The sequence below is a fragment of the Dermacentor albipictus genome, chromosome 3, assembly GCF_038994185.2.
Source record: "Dermacentor albipictus isolate Rhodes 1998 colony chromosome 3, USDA_Dalb.pri_finalv2, whole genome shotgun sequence".
NCBI lineage: Eukaryota > Metazoa > Arthropoda > Arachnida > Ixodida > Ixodidae > Dermacentor > Dermacentor albipictus.
In genome coordinates, this window is record NC_091823.1 from 63003889 (window position 1) to 63023746 (window position 19858).

At 50.0% G+C, this 19858-nt stretch overlaps 1 protein-coding gene across 2 annotated transcripts; it reads right to left on the reverse strand.

Annotated features, from left to right (window-relative positions):
* Positions 1 to 2965: 2965 nt before the first annotated feature.
* LOC135898793 (endothelin-converting enzyme 1-like) lies at positions 2966 to 9137 on the reverse strand. 2 transcript variants are annotated; one of them, XM_065427960.1, is made up of 3 exons: positions 8605 to 9137; positions 7693 to 8021; positions 2966 to 5854 (listed from the first exon to the last, which is right to left on the reverse strand). In XM_065427960.1, the coding sequence occupies exons 1-3, from the start codon at positions 8834 to 8836 to the stop codon at positions 3914 to 3916; spliced, it is 2502 nt and encodes an 833-aa protein (XP_065284032.1). In that variant the 5' UTR covers positions 8837 to 9137; the 3' UTR covers positions 2966 to 3913. The 2 variants fall into 2 exon arrangements, with proteins under 2 accessions (XP_065284032.1, XP_065284031.1); XM_065427959.1 differs by having other exon boundaries at positions 7693 to 8027; positions 8605 to 9135.
* Between the last annotated feature and the right edge of the window lie 10721 nt (positions 9138 to 19858).

Genomic DNA, 19858 nt, shown 5'->3' on the forward strand with positions numbered 1-19858 from the left:
AAAGAGAATAGACCCACATATGAGACGCGCAGCAATGAACAATGGCTCATACCCGCAATGGTGGCTGCCCGGCCGCGCCCAAGGGCTGAATTGAGTGATTGCAATATGCAACGCATAAAAATAGAAGCAACTTAATAACAAACATAGCAAACTTAAAAGAGAATAGACCCACATATGAGACGCGCAGCATTGAACAATGGCTCATACCCTCAATGATGGCTGCCCGGCCGCGCCCAAGGGCTGAACTGAGTGATTGCAATATGCAACGCATAAAAAATACAAAATATGAGTGCCACGCGAAATGACCGCGCATGTCGAGACTACTCGGCATAACAATCACGCAATTATTGAAGCTCGTTATAACGTGTTCTTCATTAGAGAAAACGAAGGACAAACGAAAATGCGCATTTCCTATGGTTTCACCGTCTTTCGTTGCGCTAATTTAGAGATTTATGCGAGCTGTTATCCATCTTGCTGTATTGAGTTCTGGCGTGCTTGACGGTGATTTCTGAAAAGACATTTATTTTATTATTTATTCCGCACTGCCAGCCTGCTTTAGAGGCCCTAGGCAGGAGTGGGAGATACATATAGGCTTTAAGAGTCAATAACATGTGAAACACAAGAAAGAAAAAAAAAGAGAAAAAGAAAAAAAAGGTGGAAACAAGCAAAGCGTCATCTTGGTACAATGCAAAAGAAAGAAACAACAATAAAAAAGAAAGAAGATATCAAAGAATTCTGCAATACAGCACATGTTTACACAATGGCTTACACACACACACACACACACACACACACACACACACACACACACACACACGCACGCACACGCACACGCACACGCACACACACACACACACACACACACACACACACACACACACAGAGAGAGAGAGAGAGAGAGAGAGAGAGAGAGGGCTCTTTATTGGAAGAACAGAGAATTTTGCCGGCGCGTATATAACCGCTGGCATGCTACTCTGTATAGGGATGGGGAATGGGATTAAAAGATTCCAGAAGAGAGTGGGAGAAAAAAAAGGATAAAAATAAATATGAAATGTCCGAGTGGACCTGATACTAATTTTTACGCGTGACATGGCGGGTTAATTTAGGCTTTTGTATAGGAAGGATGCAATTTTTAAAGTTTTCCTATTTGACCAATTTCTGTCAGGTATTTGAACAATAAATCCAAAACCCGTCGCTGTTTTGAAGGGCCGGGCATTGGACCTAAGATGCTCGGTAATGTTAACGGTTCGTGGCGAATCATGTCCATTTGGTGCTCAAAAAATTGTCTCTCGTCGCGGTACGCGGGGCATTCTAGTAATATGTGCTCAATTGTCTCTAAGTTGCGACAGTTATCACAGTATGGGTTAGTGGTAAGTCCTATGCGGTACAGATAATTGTTCGTATATGCCACGTTCAGTCGAAGACGATGGTACAATGTCTCTAAGTGTCGAGGAAGTGGTCGTGGAATTTTCGGTCTCATTTCTGGGTCAATGTAACGTAGGAAGTGATCTTGGTGAAGCGGCAGATTCAAGATGCGGTTTTTTTCTTGATAGGCATATTTTTTTGCCATGGTTGAAGCGTCGGCTTTTGTAAAATATGTTCTTCTGAACTTGCGGTATTGGAGTCCATTTCTGGCAGCTTCGTCCGCTCTTTCATTTCCCGAAATGCCGGCATGGCCAGGTATCCACTGGAACTTTATGCAATGCCCAGCAATCTTAGCCCTGTGGTGAAGATAAGCAATGTCAAATGCTGCTGGTTGATTATTGCAACGCTTGTGCCTGTTCCATATACTTTGTAGGGCTGCTTTTGAGTCTGTGAATATCACCCATGTCTTTGGCGGCTGCTGTCGAAGTATATACACAAGGGCCTCCTTAATGCCATATAGCTCCACTGAGGTAGATGATGTCGCTCGCTCAAGACGAAACGAGAATCGTTGTCCTGTAGAGGGAACAAAAAGTCCGCATGATGAACGATGTGGAGTTGTAGAGCCATCTGTGAAAATGTGCGTTGCGGCTGCGTATTCTTTGTGCATATATTCTAAAGCTATCTGATAAGTCGCTGCTTGAGGCATTTTCTTTTTCGCACTGATTCCAGGTATGTATGGCACGATTTCCAGTGGGGACAGTGTCCATGGTGAAATGTTTCGCGGCATAATTTGTGACGCCTCAGCAGGAATCGAAGTAGATATGCTTCCGACGGCCTGCCCAAAGCTAGATGTAGCACGGGTTCTGGAAATATCCTTTAAAAAGTGAGTCTTCGTATGAATGACGTGGCGGAGGTGTATCCGAAGTGTCTCCTGCGAACATAGCACTTCCAGAGGCAGGCATCCAGCTTCTGCTACAGTCCCTGAGCGGGACGACCCCTTCGGAAGGCCAAGACATACGCGAAGGCAGTTGTTTCGTGCTGCCTCGAGTTTTCTCTTGCTTGTGGGAGATATTTTGTGCAGGATCGGGAGGTAATATCGGAGTGTTCCATCGACGTAGGCCTTATGGAGGAGCACCATTGATCGACAGGTGCTGCCCCACTGTGATCCACACAGAAATTGATGGTGCCCTTAACATGATATAATATATAGTGTATGGATTAGGATAGAAATCGTGGGAAACGTTTCGGTTCATAGATTAATGAGTGCGTGCATGAAGGACAATATGGTGGAGCTTTGAAGAACGTTTTCAGGCAGGGCGTTCCAGTCATGGATGGTTCGGGGGAAAAAGGACTGCTTAAATAATGTGGTATGGTGCGAATACTCGTCTAACCTGAATGAATGTGATGAACGCGTTGGGCGCCGGCTACAAGGGGTAATATACAATTTTTTATCTAGTTTTACATGTTCCCGATGAATTAAATATAACATTTTGAGCCTGTCTCGATACCGTCTTGCCTCTAGGGTTTCCAGGTTCGCCTGCTGTAAAAGAGCGCTAGCTGATGTATGACGGCGGTAGGAATTAAAAATAAACCTGACTGATTTCCGCTGTATCATTTCAATCATATTTATGCTTGCTTGGGTCCACGGATCCCAGACAGGAGTAGCGTACTCTAACAATGGTCTGATGCAAGTTTTGTATGCTAATAATTTTATATTACATGTAGATTTAGCCAAGGTCCTCCTCAGGTATCCGAGCTTATTCATGGCTTTCTTTTTAATGTGAGCTACATGACTTCCACCTAAGGTCTGACGTAATTACTAAACCAAGGTATTTATATTCTGTAACAGAGGATAAGTTATGGCCATTAATGCTGTACACAAAGGGTAACGGGTTCTTTTTGCGTGTAATGATCATTGATACTGTTTTTGTTAGGTTAATGTTCATTTGCCACTCTAAGCACCAAGTCGCTATTGCTGATAAAGATAAAGATAAAGATAAAGAAACAAGAAAATCGAGCAAATAAACCACATGCACCAACCAGAGCCAGCGCAGCAACAAAAAAAAAAGCCTTACACTGCAGTCAAATCCATGAGCTGCCGCAAGAGTGACAGTTCCGCAAGAAGCACAACCACATTTGCAGCGAAGTCACCTGAAACTGTTTGTGGCTGTTTTGACATGTGCAGCCTCGCAAGTCGATCGTAGCAGAGCACCTAGATAACTCGATTTTATACAGGTTTTCATTGGGCAGTGCCTAACCGAGCTCACCAGTACAAACAATGAATCCTTAGAACATACCTGAAAAAATCTCACAAACACGTAAGAGTGACGTAAATTAAAGAACAGCGTATAACTTCACCGATTACCGGCCCCGCAATGGCAGTCAGTGCGCACATAGAGGCAAGATGCCGCCTGCATTCTTAACGAGGGGTGCTGGCTCCGACAGTTATGCGTAAGTTTGTACAAGTAAGTCTTGAACGACAAACACAAGAAGTATAAAGCGCCATCATATTCAACGGTGCGCAGCAACCACACATACACCGAAGTGTTCAAAGCAGCCAGCATCGGTCCGCAGGGTTCATAGGCTCTCCTGGAGCGCAGTCGAATGTTTCAGCGAACCGGGGCAACTGCTGCAGCGGTAGATTGCACGCAGCCTCGCTATTTCCCACAGTGATGTCGCCATCGCACAGCATGTAACACATAGCGATGAACACCAGCGGCAGTCCCTGATACTTCTCGAGCCCTTTCACAGCGTTGTCCAGGGCACGGCCGCTACTTTCGTAAGCATCGACAAGAGCCTTGAGGCCAATTGTCTGCGCTGCATAATGACTGCCAATAACGCCTTCGCCGAACTGGCTGGCTTGTAGGCAATCGTATAGGGAGAGAATTTGTGGGACTTTTCGGACGTCGTAAACGTTTAGAAGCAAGTCGCCCAGCGCTACGGTGACCCCGAATCCGAAGCCACCGTAGTTCACAGAAGATGGCAGCGTTGAATCGAACAGAGGAAAGGACAGGGCATACGGCATCAGCTGGAAGTCCCTCTTCCCGTAGGAGTGGACGTAGTAACGTAGGCGAAGCATGGAGAGCAGCATCTGTTCCACTTCGGGCGTGTTTCTGACTATTGCCGAATGCTGCCAGTTGCTCACCAAGGAATTCGTCATGTCTGGTAGCTGGCCTCGGACAACGGTTTCGTTCTCTTCGCTGTGCTTCTCGAAGTTGTGGAACGCTGTCGTAAGAGAGCTCCAGTCGGCTACCACGGTTACGTTCTCGTCGAAGTAGGTCCAGTTGGAAAGACGGCGCCAGAAGGCAAGCCGTACCGACAGCGCCAGTTCTCTCGCAACGGGCCCTGCCTTGCCCTGGGAAAAATCGGCGTTGTATCTCGCAAACAGTGCCTGCCTGGAAAAAAACATGGCTCTGGTGGCACAGAAGATGCCATAGTGCACCTGAGCCATATTGTAGTTAGCATCGTAATAATTGTAAATGAGCTCTCTGTTGGCGAAAAGTGCTGCCACTTGAACCGTGGACCAAGAGACTAGTGTGTGGAACGAGTCCGAGCCATTTGATCTCCAGACATCCAGCAATGCGTTAACATAAGCGACATGCGTCGTCCTCAGCAAGGGACCTTCGGCCAGACTCATGTTAAGTTTCCGGAGAGTTTCCGTCCACTTAGCTTCGGTCAGGCCTATGTCCGACGCATCCGGAATTAAACTTTTGACGCTGGCTTTGCGCATCGCCCCGGCGTACAAAAGCTTTTTCAGCACAAGGTCCTCGAAACCTTCCGTCTGACTGTACGTTACGGTGACCGTATTGTTGCGCTGAAAGCGCTCCTTGAGAAATTCGAAGTTCGCCTCGCCCTCATCATTCACGTACAGGCGCATGTGTTTCTCGTACAGGAATGAAAACAGCCTGCCTGGACCTGCGATCAGCTCAACCGCACTGCGGCTGCGGCTGCTGTTCGCCACGATGTCGAAATTGAGCAGCACGTCCCAGCCCAGTTTGAGGGAGCAGTACATGAGCGTGTAGAGGACGTCGGCGTCCGTGGACGGATGCGGCCACACGATGCCGGCGTCATCGAGCGCCTTCCGGACGGCCGGCAGATCGTCCCTGCCGCCATCGAACAGCGACACGCAGCTGCGGTACACGGCGGCTGCCCGTTGCTCCTCGTTTTGTCCGGACGGCGGAACGGTGATGTCCTTCAGTGAGGTGGTAAGCTTGTCGAGCACGTAACGGAATTGTTCCTCCCACATGGTGCCACTGTGCTCACGCCGCCAGCCGTCGCAAACGAAGCGCGTGAAGCTCTTGCACGGGTTCGCCGATTCGTTGATGGAGGAGCGGAGCCGCCTCGAGTAGGCGAGGCAGGCATGCGTCTCGCACGCGCTCGGTCGTGGCGCCGCCGAACGCCAGGCAGCCTTCACGATCGCCACTGTCGCCAGCGTCGCAAGCACGACCGTCGTCAGTACACAAAGAGTGAGGCACAGAGGTCCAAAAGTCTGCAATAAAGAAAGATCGAAAGAAGAACGTTCACCTTTTTGGCAGGCAACGAATTCGCGGCGCAAAAGTGGAAGCAGGTTCAGCTTGTTAACTATAACAACGAGTTTTGTGCGCCAAGAGTGCAAGCAACTTGGCAGCGTTGATAACCGCGCGCGTTGTATATATATACGCTCAGTGACAGAGCCTAATGAAGAACCTTTTTACCAATATGATATTGCGGTTTTGTTTCCACGAAGATCGTGCTCAAACAGCCGCATATAGTTGCGTTGCGCGCTAATCCGTGATCCGAGCAATGTCAGACGCCTGCACTCGGACCCACCTTGCGAAGCAAAAGACGTGGCGTTTGCTGCGGCAGACCTGAAGGAATATTGCGTATTCCGTTGGCTGTCAAAGCTCTAGGATGGCGTAAGTGTTCATAACAAGATTGCCGGAGGTATCTATGTCTGGCGCCATAGTCGTTCAAAAGTAACGAGGCTTATGGAGGGTACCGTATTTTGCTTTAGTTCGTCACAGGATATGCTGCGAATGTAGTCCGCGGCTTCTCACATTTTGTACTCAAATATCGAAACTGTCAATGTGAAAAAAGGCTGGCTTAACAGCGCAAATTTGACGACCAGAAAAAAGGCAGTTATTACGCCTACGCGTGCCGCTATGCATGTGCGCACTACATTTTCAGTATGTCGACGGAGGCTGGTGAACATTACTACTCACATTCTGAACGATTTTAAAGCGAAGCTGTTAGTTCGACTAGAAGCGCTCAAAAACGTTACATGCCTGTTTTCACGGTTCTCAAGCGAGAGAGAGAAGTTCATTGCACCCGAATTTTATCATTTGGAAAATATAGGAAATATTCGGGTGGATAGACAAGCATATTTTGAACTGTGTAGGCCATTTGGAGTCTAAATAAAAATGTCTAAACTCTTGTATTAGGCTTTTTAGAGGCGTTATATGAAACGCTTACAAAGTTTCCCCGTTGCACCAGGAGTTGCAAAGACTGCAGAGATTTCATACTAAGGAAAAAATGGGGGGTAAAGCAGTATGTGCCGCGTACCGAAAGTTTGAAGCTGTGCGTTAATGATGTGTTTTGAAATTTTTCGCTCAATACTCATTTTTTCCAAATTACCACGCGTTATATATGAGGCGTGAAATCCATTTTCCCGCTCCCAGGCAAGGTTTCAACCGAGCCATTGTGAACGACGTCTTAAAGCGCGCGCGCGTGTGTGTGCGTGTGTATATGCGTGTGTGCGTGTGCGTGCAAAAAATTAAATTCTTATTGTGATGTTTAGTGTAATGTCTTATTGTATCCTTATAATACAAAAACCCACAGGATCATCCGAAATGATAATGTTAGAGATATATTTCTCAGCCGGCTTCTCACGCAACAGCGCATAAAGCAATAGCACCACCCTCGTATACTTGTAGGAAATGTATACGTAATATTTCCCTTCGATAATCTTTGTATTAGACTATATGCATAATAGCAGTGCTTGGTGAAAACATCTACAAAATATGGGAACATCGTCGACACAAGTGACAAGTGCCACATAAACGATGTCACGTCCAGGCATACGTCGCGGCATCCCCGTCTTCTTGGGATAATTTCCAACTATCTCCGGCTCATCTATAGCTTGCCGTGCTGTCGGAATATCGAGTAAGTGACATCTCACGCCAACGTCCTATAGACACCTTCACGGCGCTGGAGTCGCCCGAGTTTTGGGCAGTGGACAACCGTGTGTGCGAGTCTGGTGCATACTCCGTGAAGCTTATGTATACAGCGACGTCAATCCATCGAACTTTCTGCAAAATGGCGCATCATCGTCCCAGTGAAAGAACTCACTCGGCGCGGCTTCGGCGTCACCTCGGAGAACGTATTTTGGGGCAACGGGGGCGGTCTGGAGGGCGGCTGTCCGAGGAAGGCTTGCGACGTGGAGCTGATGGGGCGTGATGGGAACGACGTTGGGCTCTGTGCACCGTCCAGGTGCCCTTCCTGCGACATTTGTGACATAGGTAGGCTCCCCATAGCGGCGGTCGGATCGTTGCCGGAAGCACCGGATGGACCGCGCTGGTGCGGTCCCGTCGGTGACAGGGCACCGTCCACTGGTTTCGCCTGGTAAAAGCCCCTGCCCTTGCGATTGAACGGTAAGCGGGCAGGGTCAACTCTGACTCCTGCATCTGACAAAAAAATTAATGTTAGGTCACAGGAGACATTCCACGGGAACAGACATCCTAAGTCGCTCCCTTTCTTGTACTCTAGTGTGCCAGTGATAGACTTCTTTCCTGTAGTCTAACAATTCGCGATATGTGCTGGTGGCTTGCGAAACGGTTTCGCTAAGCGACAAATACATACGTCCTATACAGGGTGTCCCAACTATCATGCACCAAGACTCAAACATATGCGAACGCCACGTAGCTGGACCAAACCATTTCGAGGTAATACAATAATACAGGTAATACAATGCCAGAGAGTTAGCGGATGTCCTAATAGAGTGCGCACCCTGCAGCTATAGGCGCGTGGTGTGCCGTACCGCCGGGCTTCCATCACCACAGGGGCCCTCTCCGCCTTCGATAAACGTAGACAACCCAACGGCCGCCTACAAAGTCGCAAACGCGACGATCTAAGGTAGAAATCCAAAATTCAACGCATACCAGCTCATCAGGGTTGGCAGCCAAAACCACGCGTCGGAGCTCACGACCGACGCGGCAGGTTAAGCCTAACCGCGCAGGTCGGCAACTCGAAAGGGCGCATTACCTTGCGCCCGTCCTTGCCGGGACGCTCGCGGTCCCGCTCGAGGGCTTGGGCTACGATCCGGTGGACGCATGTCGAAGTCGTCTCGCTCCTTGGGGACTCGCCTCTTCGGGCTACGGCGCTCGGGGGAACCAGGCTTGGATGTTTTGGATCGCGCCTTCTTGCGTTCCTCGTCCTTAGCCTGGGGCACCTGCGCTCCGGAGGTGGGCGGGACATCATCTGTTGTTGGCTGCATCGTTGAGCACTGTATATGCGCGCTTGTTGAGGAAGAGTAAATCGATGAAGCTACTGGTGCTGCTGCTCTCTGTTCCCAAGAGGCCTAGGATCGTCTTCTTCGATCGCGCTCAGGGGATGCCGCGTGAGCACCTGAACAGCGCGTGAGCGCGTACGCTTGGACTGATTGTTGCCCTTGCACTCGTGTGGTGCGTGCCCACTGGAGGGCATGAAATGTTTTGGATTTCGCAGTTTAAAAACATAAAGAAGGTTAATTAATGATTTATACGCGGAATTCTTCTACAAGGATCCGTACACGTGTGCCTTGGCCTAAAATTTTGGAATAGCATAAAACAAAGCCTCAAACAAAACGGATTTAGTTGGATGCGAACGTTTGTTTCCCCACTTTATAGCTTATCAGTAGCATAGCTTCGTTATATTACAGAGAGGGCTTCGAAACCTTTATGAATTGACGAGCTACACTTCCACTGGTTTATGTCAGCGTGTCTAGAACGGCATGGCGTACCAAGAGCATCGCCGTCATCCTTCCAATACGCATTCGCTTTATTCGTCGGTGTGATAGCTACACACTGAGCTCTTTTATCTGTAGTTGAACATGCGGCGCGACGCGCGACATCACCCGCGGCGCGTTCTTAGACCGTATCATTGTCATGGGATCTGAACTGTGCCTCACTGAAGCACTTATATACCGTACATACTCGTGCAATGGCCCCACTCATGCAAAAGCCGCACGCAGAACTTCGTAAAAGAAAAATCCCCCAACAAATATATTTAAAAATTACCCCTGTATAGGCCGCACGCTTGATTTTTTAGAAGGTTGGCAGTGTTGTCTGTCGTGCGGTGCGTGAGTTCCGAAGCTTTCCTTTTCTTTGATGTGTGGCAAAACAGATCCGCCGTGCCGAGTTTTCGGCAAAAGGCAGCAAAAGCACAGCCTCGGAGATTTCGCGGCTGCCTCCGAGACGCTGCCGTCGCTAGTATGTGGGGAGCGTGGGGATACACTGTAGTGGGGAGACACTGTTTATTCCATCCGGCATGTGACGTGCTGCGGGAATAGCCAAGAATAGCCAGTAGAAGCGAGTACTGCAGTTCAATAGAAGCAAGTATACCGCCGATGGATGGAAACAACTTTATTTTCCGGGCTCAGGTCACCACCGAAACCGAAAATATTGAGGAAAAATAAATATTGTGTCTTTTTCTACGTGTAATGGCCGCACTACAGATTTTCACCCCGAACCTTAGCGAAAAAAAAAAAAACTGCAGCCATTCCATAGAGGACGACGAGGTCGAGTTCCCCGATACCAAACGAAGACCCACTCCCACCCTTACAGAGGCAACACGACCCAAACGCACGCGCGCAGCGATACGCGACGCGCGAATAGATGCACTCGAGGCTCGCTTCAGCAATCTCGAGGAAACTATCATCGCGTCCATCACGCGTACCATCCAGCGGAGCCTGGAGAGTGTTCACCTCAGACTGTCGAGATTAGAAGCCGCAAACAGCACGATCGTACCGTCGCATAGGGAAGCGGCGCAACACATGTAACAAGATATAAGCATGGCCCGACACTCATCGAAACAAAAACACACGATATGGCAGTGGAACTGCAGAAGTTACCAAAACAAACGAGCGCACTTACAACAATACCTGAAAACGATCCCCGAACGCCCAGACGTCATCATACTGCAGGAAACGAATGGTCCCGCCAAACTCGCGGGGTACCAGTCTATAACAGGCAAGGCGGAGAAACCAAACGTCACCACACTGGTCAAGCGAGCGCACACAGTTATCGAACACGATACCAAAATCAGTGACATCGAAAACGTTCTCGTAGAATTAATTCCACCACGCAAGACCCGCAATAGCATCTTCGTACTCAACGTCTACAGCAGTCCCAGATGCCGCCAGCACCGCTTCCATGTCCTCTTCAAACGGGCAATCGACATCGCCAAGGGGCAACAGCTGTTCATTGGGGGGGACTTTAACGCAGCGCACACGGCGTGGGGTTACAAGCACGATCACCCCAAAGGCACCAATCTATGGGCAACGGCGCAATACGCCGGACTCGAGCTGGTCACCGACCCCGCGGCACCAACAAGGCAGGGCAACAGCGTAAGCACTGACACGACGCCGGACCTTACTTTCACGCGCAACACACGCAAAGTCACTTGGACAAACACCATGCGAGACTTGGGGAGCGATCACTACATTATTTCCATAGAAGCAGAAGGCGGTCCGCAGGAACACAATGCCGGTCGTCAAATGAAGATCACCAACTGGAATCGGCTACGCAAACATCGTGATGAGCAACAGATGGAAGACATCACAGATATAGAACAGTGGACCGACCAACTGCGGTGGGATATCGAGCGCATGACGCAAACGATCCCGTCGACAGCTGGGCTCGAGACAATAGACTCCCGGTTGCTGCACATGTGGGAAGCCAAAACTAACCTGCAGCACCGATGGAAACAACAGAGACACAATAGGAGACTGCGTAAACGGATAGCACAGCTCAACAAAGAAATAGAAAAGCACGCGCTTAACCTGCAACATCAACAATGGGAAGAGAAATGTGCGGAGATGGATGGTCAACTCACCACGCGTCGCACGTGGCAGATACTGCGGTACCTGATCGATCCCGCCAACACCAAGACCACAAACATGCAAGGCATATACAAAATCATACACGCTTACGGGGGAACGGAAGAACAATTCCTACGGGATACGGAACGCCTTTACATATCCCAAACGCCACCGCAAATATATCCAGACTACTCAGGAGAAAGCAACGCCACCCTAGACGAGGAATTCTCCGTAGCCGAAATCCAGGCGGCCCTCGTAAAGCTGAACACCAAGTCGGCCCCTGGCCCCGATCGAATACCCAATCGGGCACTACGCAATCTCGATTACGGATCGATCGAGAAACTAACAAAATACATTAATGAGTGCTGGGCGCACGGCAAGCTACCCCGACGATGGAAAGAAGCAAATATCACACTGATACCGAAACCCGGAAAGAAATTACAGCTGGAAAACCTGCGCCCCATCTCCCTCACGTCCTGCGTGGGCAAGTTAATGGAGCACGCGTTTCTCAATAGACTCACGGATTACCTCGAGGACAACGACTTATTTCCACACACCATGATTGGGTTCAGAAGACATCTCTCCACGCAAGACGCCCTTCTGCAACTAAAACACCAAATCATAGACAATCCGGGGCGTTCGACGAAAGCCATCCTCGGGCTGGACCTGAAGAGGGCCTTCGATAACGTTCGCCACGATGCCATATTGCGACAAATAGACAATCTAAATCTCGGCCTGCGCACGTACAACTACGTCCGAGACTTCCTCACGGGAAGAACCGCTCGCATGCGAGTGGGGCAACTACAGTCAGAGCAAATCAACATCGGCAGCTCGGGCACCCCGCAAGGCTCGGTGATCTCGCCAATGCTCTTCAACCTCGTCCTGCTGGGGTTGCCCGACCAACTGTTTCAAATCGAAGGACTGCATCACACGCTATACGCGGATGATATTACGATCTGGACGACAACGGGCAGCGACGGAGCGATCGAGCAACGTTTACAACAGGCCATCCAATGCGTAGAAAACTACCTCGTGGGCATGGGACTCGCCTGCTCGGCCGAAAAATCCGAACTGCTGCTGTATAGACCAGTCAGAAAGGGGCGCCCACCTAAATGCTACACCCCCCAGGAAAAGCAAAAGATCCAATTAACGGCATCAAATGGCCTACCCATCCCGATAGTAGAGAAAATCCGGGTACTAGGAATGATGATAGAGCATAAGGGTGGCAATGGCGAAGCACTTCGCAAGATAACGGCAAAGGCCACCAGCACGATGCAGCTCATTCGACGCATCACCAACAAACACGCGGGCATGCGCGAAGGCAGCGTCATCCGACTCATCCAAGCCTTCGTCATTTCCCAGATAAGGTACACGGCAGCGTTTCACAACTGGACGGTTGCGGAAAAAAACAAGCTCAACGCGCTCATACGCAAGGCGTACAAATGTGCGTTGGGACTTGCGCCTGGAGTCAGCACCACCAAGCTCTTAGAACTAGGCCTACACAATACGCTCGAAGAACTCGTGGAGGCGCAACAAGTGTCCCAACTTGAACGCCTATCCAAGACCCGCCCGAGCAGACACGTGCTTGAAAATCTCGGCATCACATACCACTCGCAACATGGCGTCAAAGTAGACATTCCAAGACCCATACGCGAGCAACTATACGTACCCCCATTGCCTCGCAACATGCACCCCCAACACCACACGGGGAGGCGTAAAGCCAGGGCACAACAAATGAACAAAAGTTACTCTAACGACAAGGATGCGGTCTTCACCGACGCAGCCCGCTATCGAGACAGGAAGAGTTTCGTGGAAGCAGTTACTAGCCACCGAGGCAACCACCTCACGAGCGTCACCGTGAACACGGCACATGCCGAAGCGGCAGAGGAAGCGGCCATAGCACTGGCCCTCACACAAACCAAAGCTACATACGTGATCTGTGACTCGCAAACAGCAATTCGCAATTTTGCAAATGGGCGCATCTCGCAAGAGGCGTATCAGATACTCCAGCGACATCCCATACACCAGGGAGAGGCCGACATTGATACCCGAAGGCATTTGCTGTGGATCCCGGCACACACTGGAATGAGCACCCCCAACGAAGCGGCTCACGGCGTTGCTCGAGGCCTGACTCACCGAGCAGCATCGGAGGAAGAGCCCCCGCGGGGTACTGCAAACGTCTGGGCATGGGAGGATCGTATGACCACTTTTCACGACATCACGGCACACTACCAATTACAAAGACGCATATACCCATTCCCTCACGCTATGTTAGACAGGACGCAAGCAGTACACTTCAGACAATTACAAACAGACTCTTACAGAAACCCCAGACTCATGCACGCCATGTATCCAGACATGTACACTACAAACAGATGCACATCGTGTGGCGAGGTTGCCACACTAAATCACATGCTATGGGAGTGTCGGGACCTAACAAACAAGTCGGGCAGTGCCGACCCCTCCGTCTCTTCCACCGCCAGCCTCCAGTCACGCTGGATGACCGCACTGCTCAGCTCTGACCTGACAGAACAACTCTGGGCCGTCCAGCGAGCCGAGGAAGCCGCTTCGAGACAAGGTCTCGGAACCGCGTCCGCGGCGGGTGCCCAGACCCACTAAAAGACGCCGGACTCAAATCTTGCTGATTTGAAATTAAAGTTTACGCTCTCTCTCTCTCTCTCCACGAGTAAATACGGAACATAGCTTTCATGTATTATTACAGATCTCAATGAGACTGTGTAAATAAACTTTTGTGTCAGTGCACATTGCGCACGCGTCTACGTGAGCTTTGCTTTTGTTTTTATCAAACCCCCCTTGCTCTCACCCCTCACCACCTCACCTGGTGTAGCGCTCCAACCCTGTCGATAAGCTATAAAGCCTCTCCAAATATAATAAAAAAATTTCTCTCACGCGCTGGCCTTACGTGTGGGCTGGCCGGTGATATATATCCATTCGGCGGCTCGTCATCACACTTTAGCACTTCTAGTACATTTCCCTTTACTCGCATTCGTGAAGTACACGTATGATCAGCTTTCGTCATTTTTTTTTAAAGAAGAAGGTACACCAGCTGAAACAAACAACAGCCAGCAAGTACACGCGAAGTGCCCCCAGCGGCCAGTCGCGCGGCAATATTGCGTATTCGCGAGCTTCTTTAACACTTGAAAAAAAAAAATGGCTGTGGCTTAGCTAAGGTTAAGCCCAGGATGCGAAGCATACTAGCCTTTATTTTAGTTGTTGAACCACTGTTTAGCCTGGTGAACTGCTGTTGCTTGGCTATATTTGGTTCGGCTAGACGAAGAAACAACTCATGCGTTACTCTGCTTCGCCTTCAAGAGTGGAACGCGACAGCGTTCCCGTCGACCCGCCAAGGGGTGTAAGACAATGGGCTACGGCGCAGCGACTACGCGCCCCGCATTGGACGCGGTGAGCGTCGAGCAACGCAGCGTTCGGCGCGGCAACGAAATGTGCGCCTGAGCAAGCGACGCACGCCTGAGCCTTAGAAACAGCTCGTTTCTAAGGCAACACCCCATTCACTAGAGGCGCTTTTGTACCGCTTTGAAGCATCGTACTCGTAGCTCAGTGGTAGCGTCTCCGTCTCACACTCCGGAGACCCTGGTTCGATTCCCACCCAGCCCATCTTGCAAGAGTTGAGCCAAAGCCACCTAGAAACAAGCACAGCTGCTTATAAACCGCCGCGACGCCGCGAGCGACGGCGCGACTTGGAGCTCCGTTTCTCCTCTGTCGTGACGTCACGGTGTCACGTGGTATGGCATGGGGTCAAAGGTCATTGAAGGCGACACCGCCGCGCCTGAGGAACTGGGTTGAGCTCTCGTAATATGCTTCGCATAAAAAAAAAGAAAGCTTATGTAGCACGCATGCAGAAAGCTGTATCGGTAGTTATTCATGTTGCTCTACAATTTTCTCATTAATTTACACTTTTCACATAATTGTAATATTTGATAAGGTTATTAATAATTTAAGACGAATTATGTTATTAGGCGGAATGAAAAAAACAATAATCTGAGTATATCCAAGCGACAGCGAACAACATTCTCTTAGTTCTGTTAAACTACGTGGCATTTGAATATTTAATGTTTCGCTAAAGTTATCTGGGACACCTTGTATATGAGCCTACAGTGCTAACACGACCAGGTGTACAAACTATAATTACAGCTATTATATGCATATATGGCTCTGTGCGCCGCGGGCTTACAGCGTATAACGGTGCAGCAAATTGTGCACCTTTTGTGCAGCAAATTTTCTTTCCGCTTGTCTATGCTCTCTTGCACAGCCGTCGTTCATCCAGTGCTGATCCGTGCCGCTTCGTTGTTCTAGGCGTCGGAAGTTTCGACCATCGATGAGGACCTCTCCGCGGACCCCTCTCCTCCACCACGTGCTCACCATCATACACTCTTAAACAAATGTACTACTTTTGGGGTGTATATTTGGCACACAACAATAATCGTCATCTGTCTTGCTTGCGTTTCCTTTCTTGAAAACGCTGCCCTCGCCACTTTCCTGTTGCGAATGCTCTGTCATACTGATACGCATACTGAACGCGCATGCCGTTCGTGACTTCGAAGTACCGGGCTCGCAGCGTTAAAAAAGCAAAATGCGGCCAAGACAGAGGATGATTATGGTTGTGGTAAGATGCTACCCAAAGGGTGTAATTTCGTTTAAGAGTGTAGTAGAGGACTCTCACAAATCGCGCTATGGCGCGATGCATGATCTCGAAAATAAATGTCTGTCCTCTTCTTTTGTGTCGCGTGCGGCGTCACAATTGCTCCGGCGTACGACGTAGTGGAGCCATTTGAAACTGAGGTGAACTGAAGCTATTTGTCCAGGAGGTGTTGCGCCAACGAATGCAACGCGGCAACAGCAGCGGCGGCCGGTGGCAGCGCATGCTCTCAGCCGTCCGGCCGAGACGTCAGGTTCTTGCGCGCGGGCCTGAGAACGAGTCTAAAAGGTGCTGACTGAACAAGGATATAATACGAGGCATGTGCGAAGCGCCTACCTTGGGTTTCGTAACCAGGGGCCCTATAACGTAAAAGTATTCCCATACGTATTTATTCCAATCTCCTGACGTCAAGTTTGCGTAACCGCCGACGCAAGCATCGGGCGGTCACCCTCAGGGTTGTCTGAACAGACCAATCAAACGCTCTCCCCGTTCATAGGAGGTCACTTTTGTTTGCTTGAAAAACGAATAACATTGCCTACACTGAGCGGCTTCTCTTAAATAATTGGCTGACAAGTGGCGAAGAGCACGCTCAAGTGGCGAGGGATTCGATGGGGCCGAGCCGGTGCACTGAAAATGGATAACCGGATGAAAAGGGTGGTGCTGGCGTCTGCGATTGGTCCGTTTTCCCTCACTTAATTAGCTTGCAGTGGCTGGTCGAAAATCGCGGTGGAATGCAACGGAAGCTTAATAACGATGCTAAAACGGATCCTCAGCAAAGAGTTGGCAGAACGAGGTCGTAAACGTGCCGAAAGTGCTCAAAAACGTTACACGGCCACGCAAAACGCTTTATTACACGCAAATAAACCCATGCTCTCCGGCAGGTGCCAGTAGCCTGATGCCAGTAGCCTGAGCGATCGGCGGCAGCCATCTCTTATTCCATTCGGAACGGGCCAGCCTGCGGCTATTCAGACAATTCAGTTTTGCTCGGCATATTAATGCATCTTTAACGCGTACACGTCACTTTGACGCGGTGACATTTTGCGGTTTAGTGATGTCGCGTGACAGGCAGGTGAAGTGGGCACAGCCCTAAAGCTTTTGACCTATAGCCGAGGGTTAATGGCTAAAATGCGTCGAATCAGAAGTGACTATTTTTATTTCGTTCTGTGAAATCACGCATAATCATCCGCGTACACGTCATGTCAGATGGGCGGCTATCGCAGTTTTTGTGAAGTCGCGTGACAGACAGGTGAAGTAGGGGTGATCCAAAAAAGTGTTTTACCGATCGCGGAGGGTTGATCACAGAATTGGAATAGAAAAGTTTGGAATAGTTTTACGTTATAGCGCCCCAGATATCTGTCCGCTTTTGGTAACCACCCTATGGTAACATCTCTTGGCCAATATAATCGCACACATAAACCGTGCTCCTTCAGGTGTCAAAAGTTTACAGAAACCTTGGGCTTTTGTGAACCACAGATAGGCGCTAGATCCTCTGCCCCAGAAAAACCACGAAAACGGCGGGACGATATACAAAAATCTGGCTTGACTAAGAAAACTGCTTTGCATAAACAAAAGAAGAAGAAAATCACCGACGATTACGATCGATTTACTGCCTAATGCGAAATTTGAGCGCAGCTCTATACGCGTTTTCATTTGGCGGAATATATTGACTGGCGCGGACAATCTGACGCGTCCGGCACGTTACAAACGAAGCGAAGTGCGGCTAGACTGCCTCGTTAAGATCGTGAGGCAGCGCGTGGGTGCGATTCACAGCAGCCCCCGCAGACAGACAGACCTCCACTCATGCAGCGCTTCATTTCAATAAATACATCGGTGAACGCGCGCTCCGTCTGCTTTAGCGATGGTGTCATCGGTGAACAGACGCTGCGCGCTACTCTGGCGCCATATCGTAGCGGTCGTCGCCGCAGAGCCCGTCTTGTGCGGCCCTACACTTTTCTCAAGCTTTCGCCATACCCTCCTCCCTTTCCTCCTCGCGCTTTTTACAGAGAAAGCTAGTACAGTGTATTTTTTTCGGCGTCCGGCAACAGAAAAAATCATCATGTGGGCCGATCCTGGTGATAGTGTAGAAAGGGTTCAAGCTCAATGGCACATCTCTTCTATCGTCGTAATTGGGAGGCCGCGTCTACAGGGGTATGAGCCAATGATTAAGGTGGTGTGAGCCATTCAACAACTGTGTTGTCGATGGGGCAGACACGTATGGTTTGTACACGTACCGAAGAACAACATGCGTACCAGGACCGCCGGAGGGAACAACGAGAATGTAAACGGCGCCGGCGCGAAACGACCACCGACGAAGAACGTTCCCGCGATGCTGAACGAAAACGACAATTGCGAGTCCGGGCAACTATTCCACTCTGTGAAGATGAAATGGCAACGAAAGCGATTTGCTTTGCGTTTGAGAGCTTTGACTGTCGTCAGCTTTCGCTGCCATTCCATCTTCACAGAGTGGAATGGTTGTCTTTTTTTTTTCATCCCAGTCTTTCATGCCCTTATGCACTCTTCGTTCGCTCTTTCAACCTCCGCTGTGCTCGTTAGAACGGTTACGCCGAGGACGCCGATGATCAAGCAGGAACGGGCGCCCAAGAGCTGCGCTCAAAAAAAAAGAAAGAAAGAAAGAAACAGGCAATGCTGACAACTCTGCGACAGCCCTGCACACGCATTGGTTCCCTCCACCATAGTGACGGGTAAAGGTACGGAGTAGTGCGGCCAACATTCTAAAAAAGGTTTACGCCCTTAGGGGGCTTATCTTGTCCCCAAACAATCGTCATCTGCCTGAGGGCCCCACCCAGACCTGCCATAACTCCGATTAACTGAGCAATAAAGTTTTTTTCTCTCTCTCTCTGCCTTGCTTGCATTTCCTCTCGAAAACTCGCGGCGCTCGCTACTTTCTTGTCCAGAATGCTGTGTCACAATCATAACGAGGAAGACGTTCCCGACTAGGAAGTAACAGGCTCGAAGCGTTAAAAAAAAGAAATGCGAGCAAGACAGATGACGATTATTGTTTGGGGACAAAATACAACCCAAAGGTGTAAACTTTCTTTAGAGTGTAGCGCAGGACGCGCGTACAAAGGCTGTGGGCAACGCAGGTTCTGCTAAAGGCTGTGCCGGCCATCACTAATTGCAACAGTTACCTGCAGCCAAAAGGAACGTGTATAGCGCACACACAGCTAGTTCGTTTTAACACTCATGAGCTACAGCGCGATCGTGAGCAGCACGCATTCGCATTCGGGGACAGCAGTCGCATTCTTTGAGCCAGTGACGATATGAGGAGTGTTACGAACGGCCTGCAAGGGTACCAACCTACAAAATTTTCCCAGCCAGCCGCAGCTGCGGGGGTGGCGATATTCGGAGCACCAGACCTTGGAACGCGCCCGGCCCGCTGCGGCGACTCGCTTTGTAAGGACGACAATACGGCTCGTCAACAGCCCGTTGCCGCCGGCATGTCTGCAGCGGCGACTCGCTTTGTAAGAACAATACGCCACGTCCCCAAGCGAGCGGCGCCGGGATGTCTAGGCGCGCTCGGCGGACAAAGTATTGTTAGTGTATTCGCCATCACCGTGTTTGGAGCGGGAGAACTCCTGGAAGATGCTTTGCGGCGCCGTCTCACGGGTCTTAGAAGTCAATGGGCAGACGCGGCGGCCACTGACTGCAGGGTCAACTCTCGGATCAAGAGGCACCTGCTCAGGGCAAGACCTCTGCCTGCGAGAAACCTCTCACCTAGGTGTGTTCAGTGAAACCTGTGC

What these genes read in the sequence shown, in the direction of transcription:
- LOC135898793 (XM_065427959.1), bottom strand. Translation starts at nt 8,836, where the DNA reads ATGCAGCCAACAACAGATGATGTCCCGCCCACCTCCGGAGCGCAGGTG. An exon ending in CCGGCAAGGACGGGCGCAAG is followed by an intron (nt 8,028 to 8,604) that starts GTAATGCGCCCT and finishes TTTTTTTGTCAG; the next exon opens with ATGCAGGAGTCAGAGTTGAC. An exon ending in TGACGCCGAAGCCGCGCCGA is followed by an intron (nt 5,855 to 7,692) that starts GTGAGTTCTTTC and finishes TCTTTATTGCAG; the next exon opens with ACTTTTGGACCTCTGTGCCT.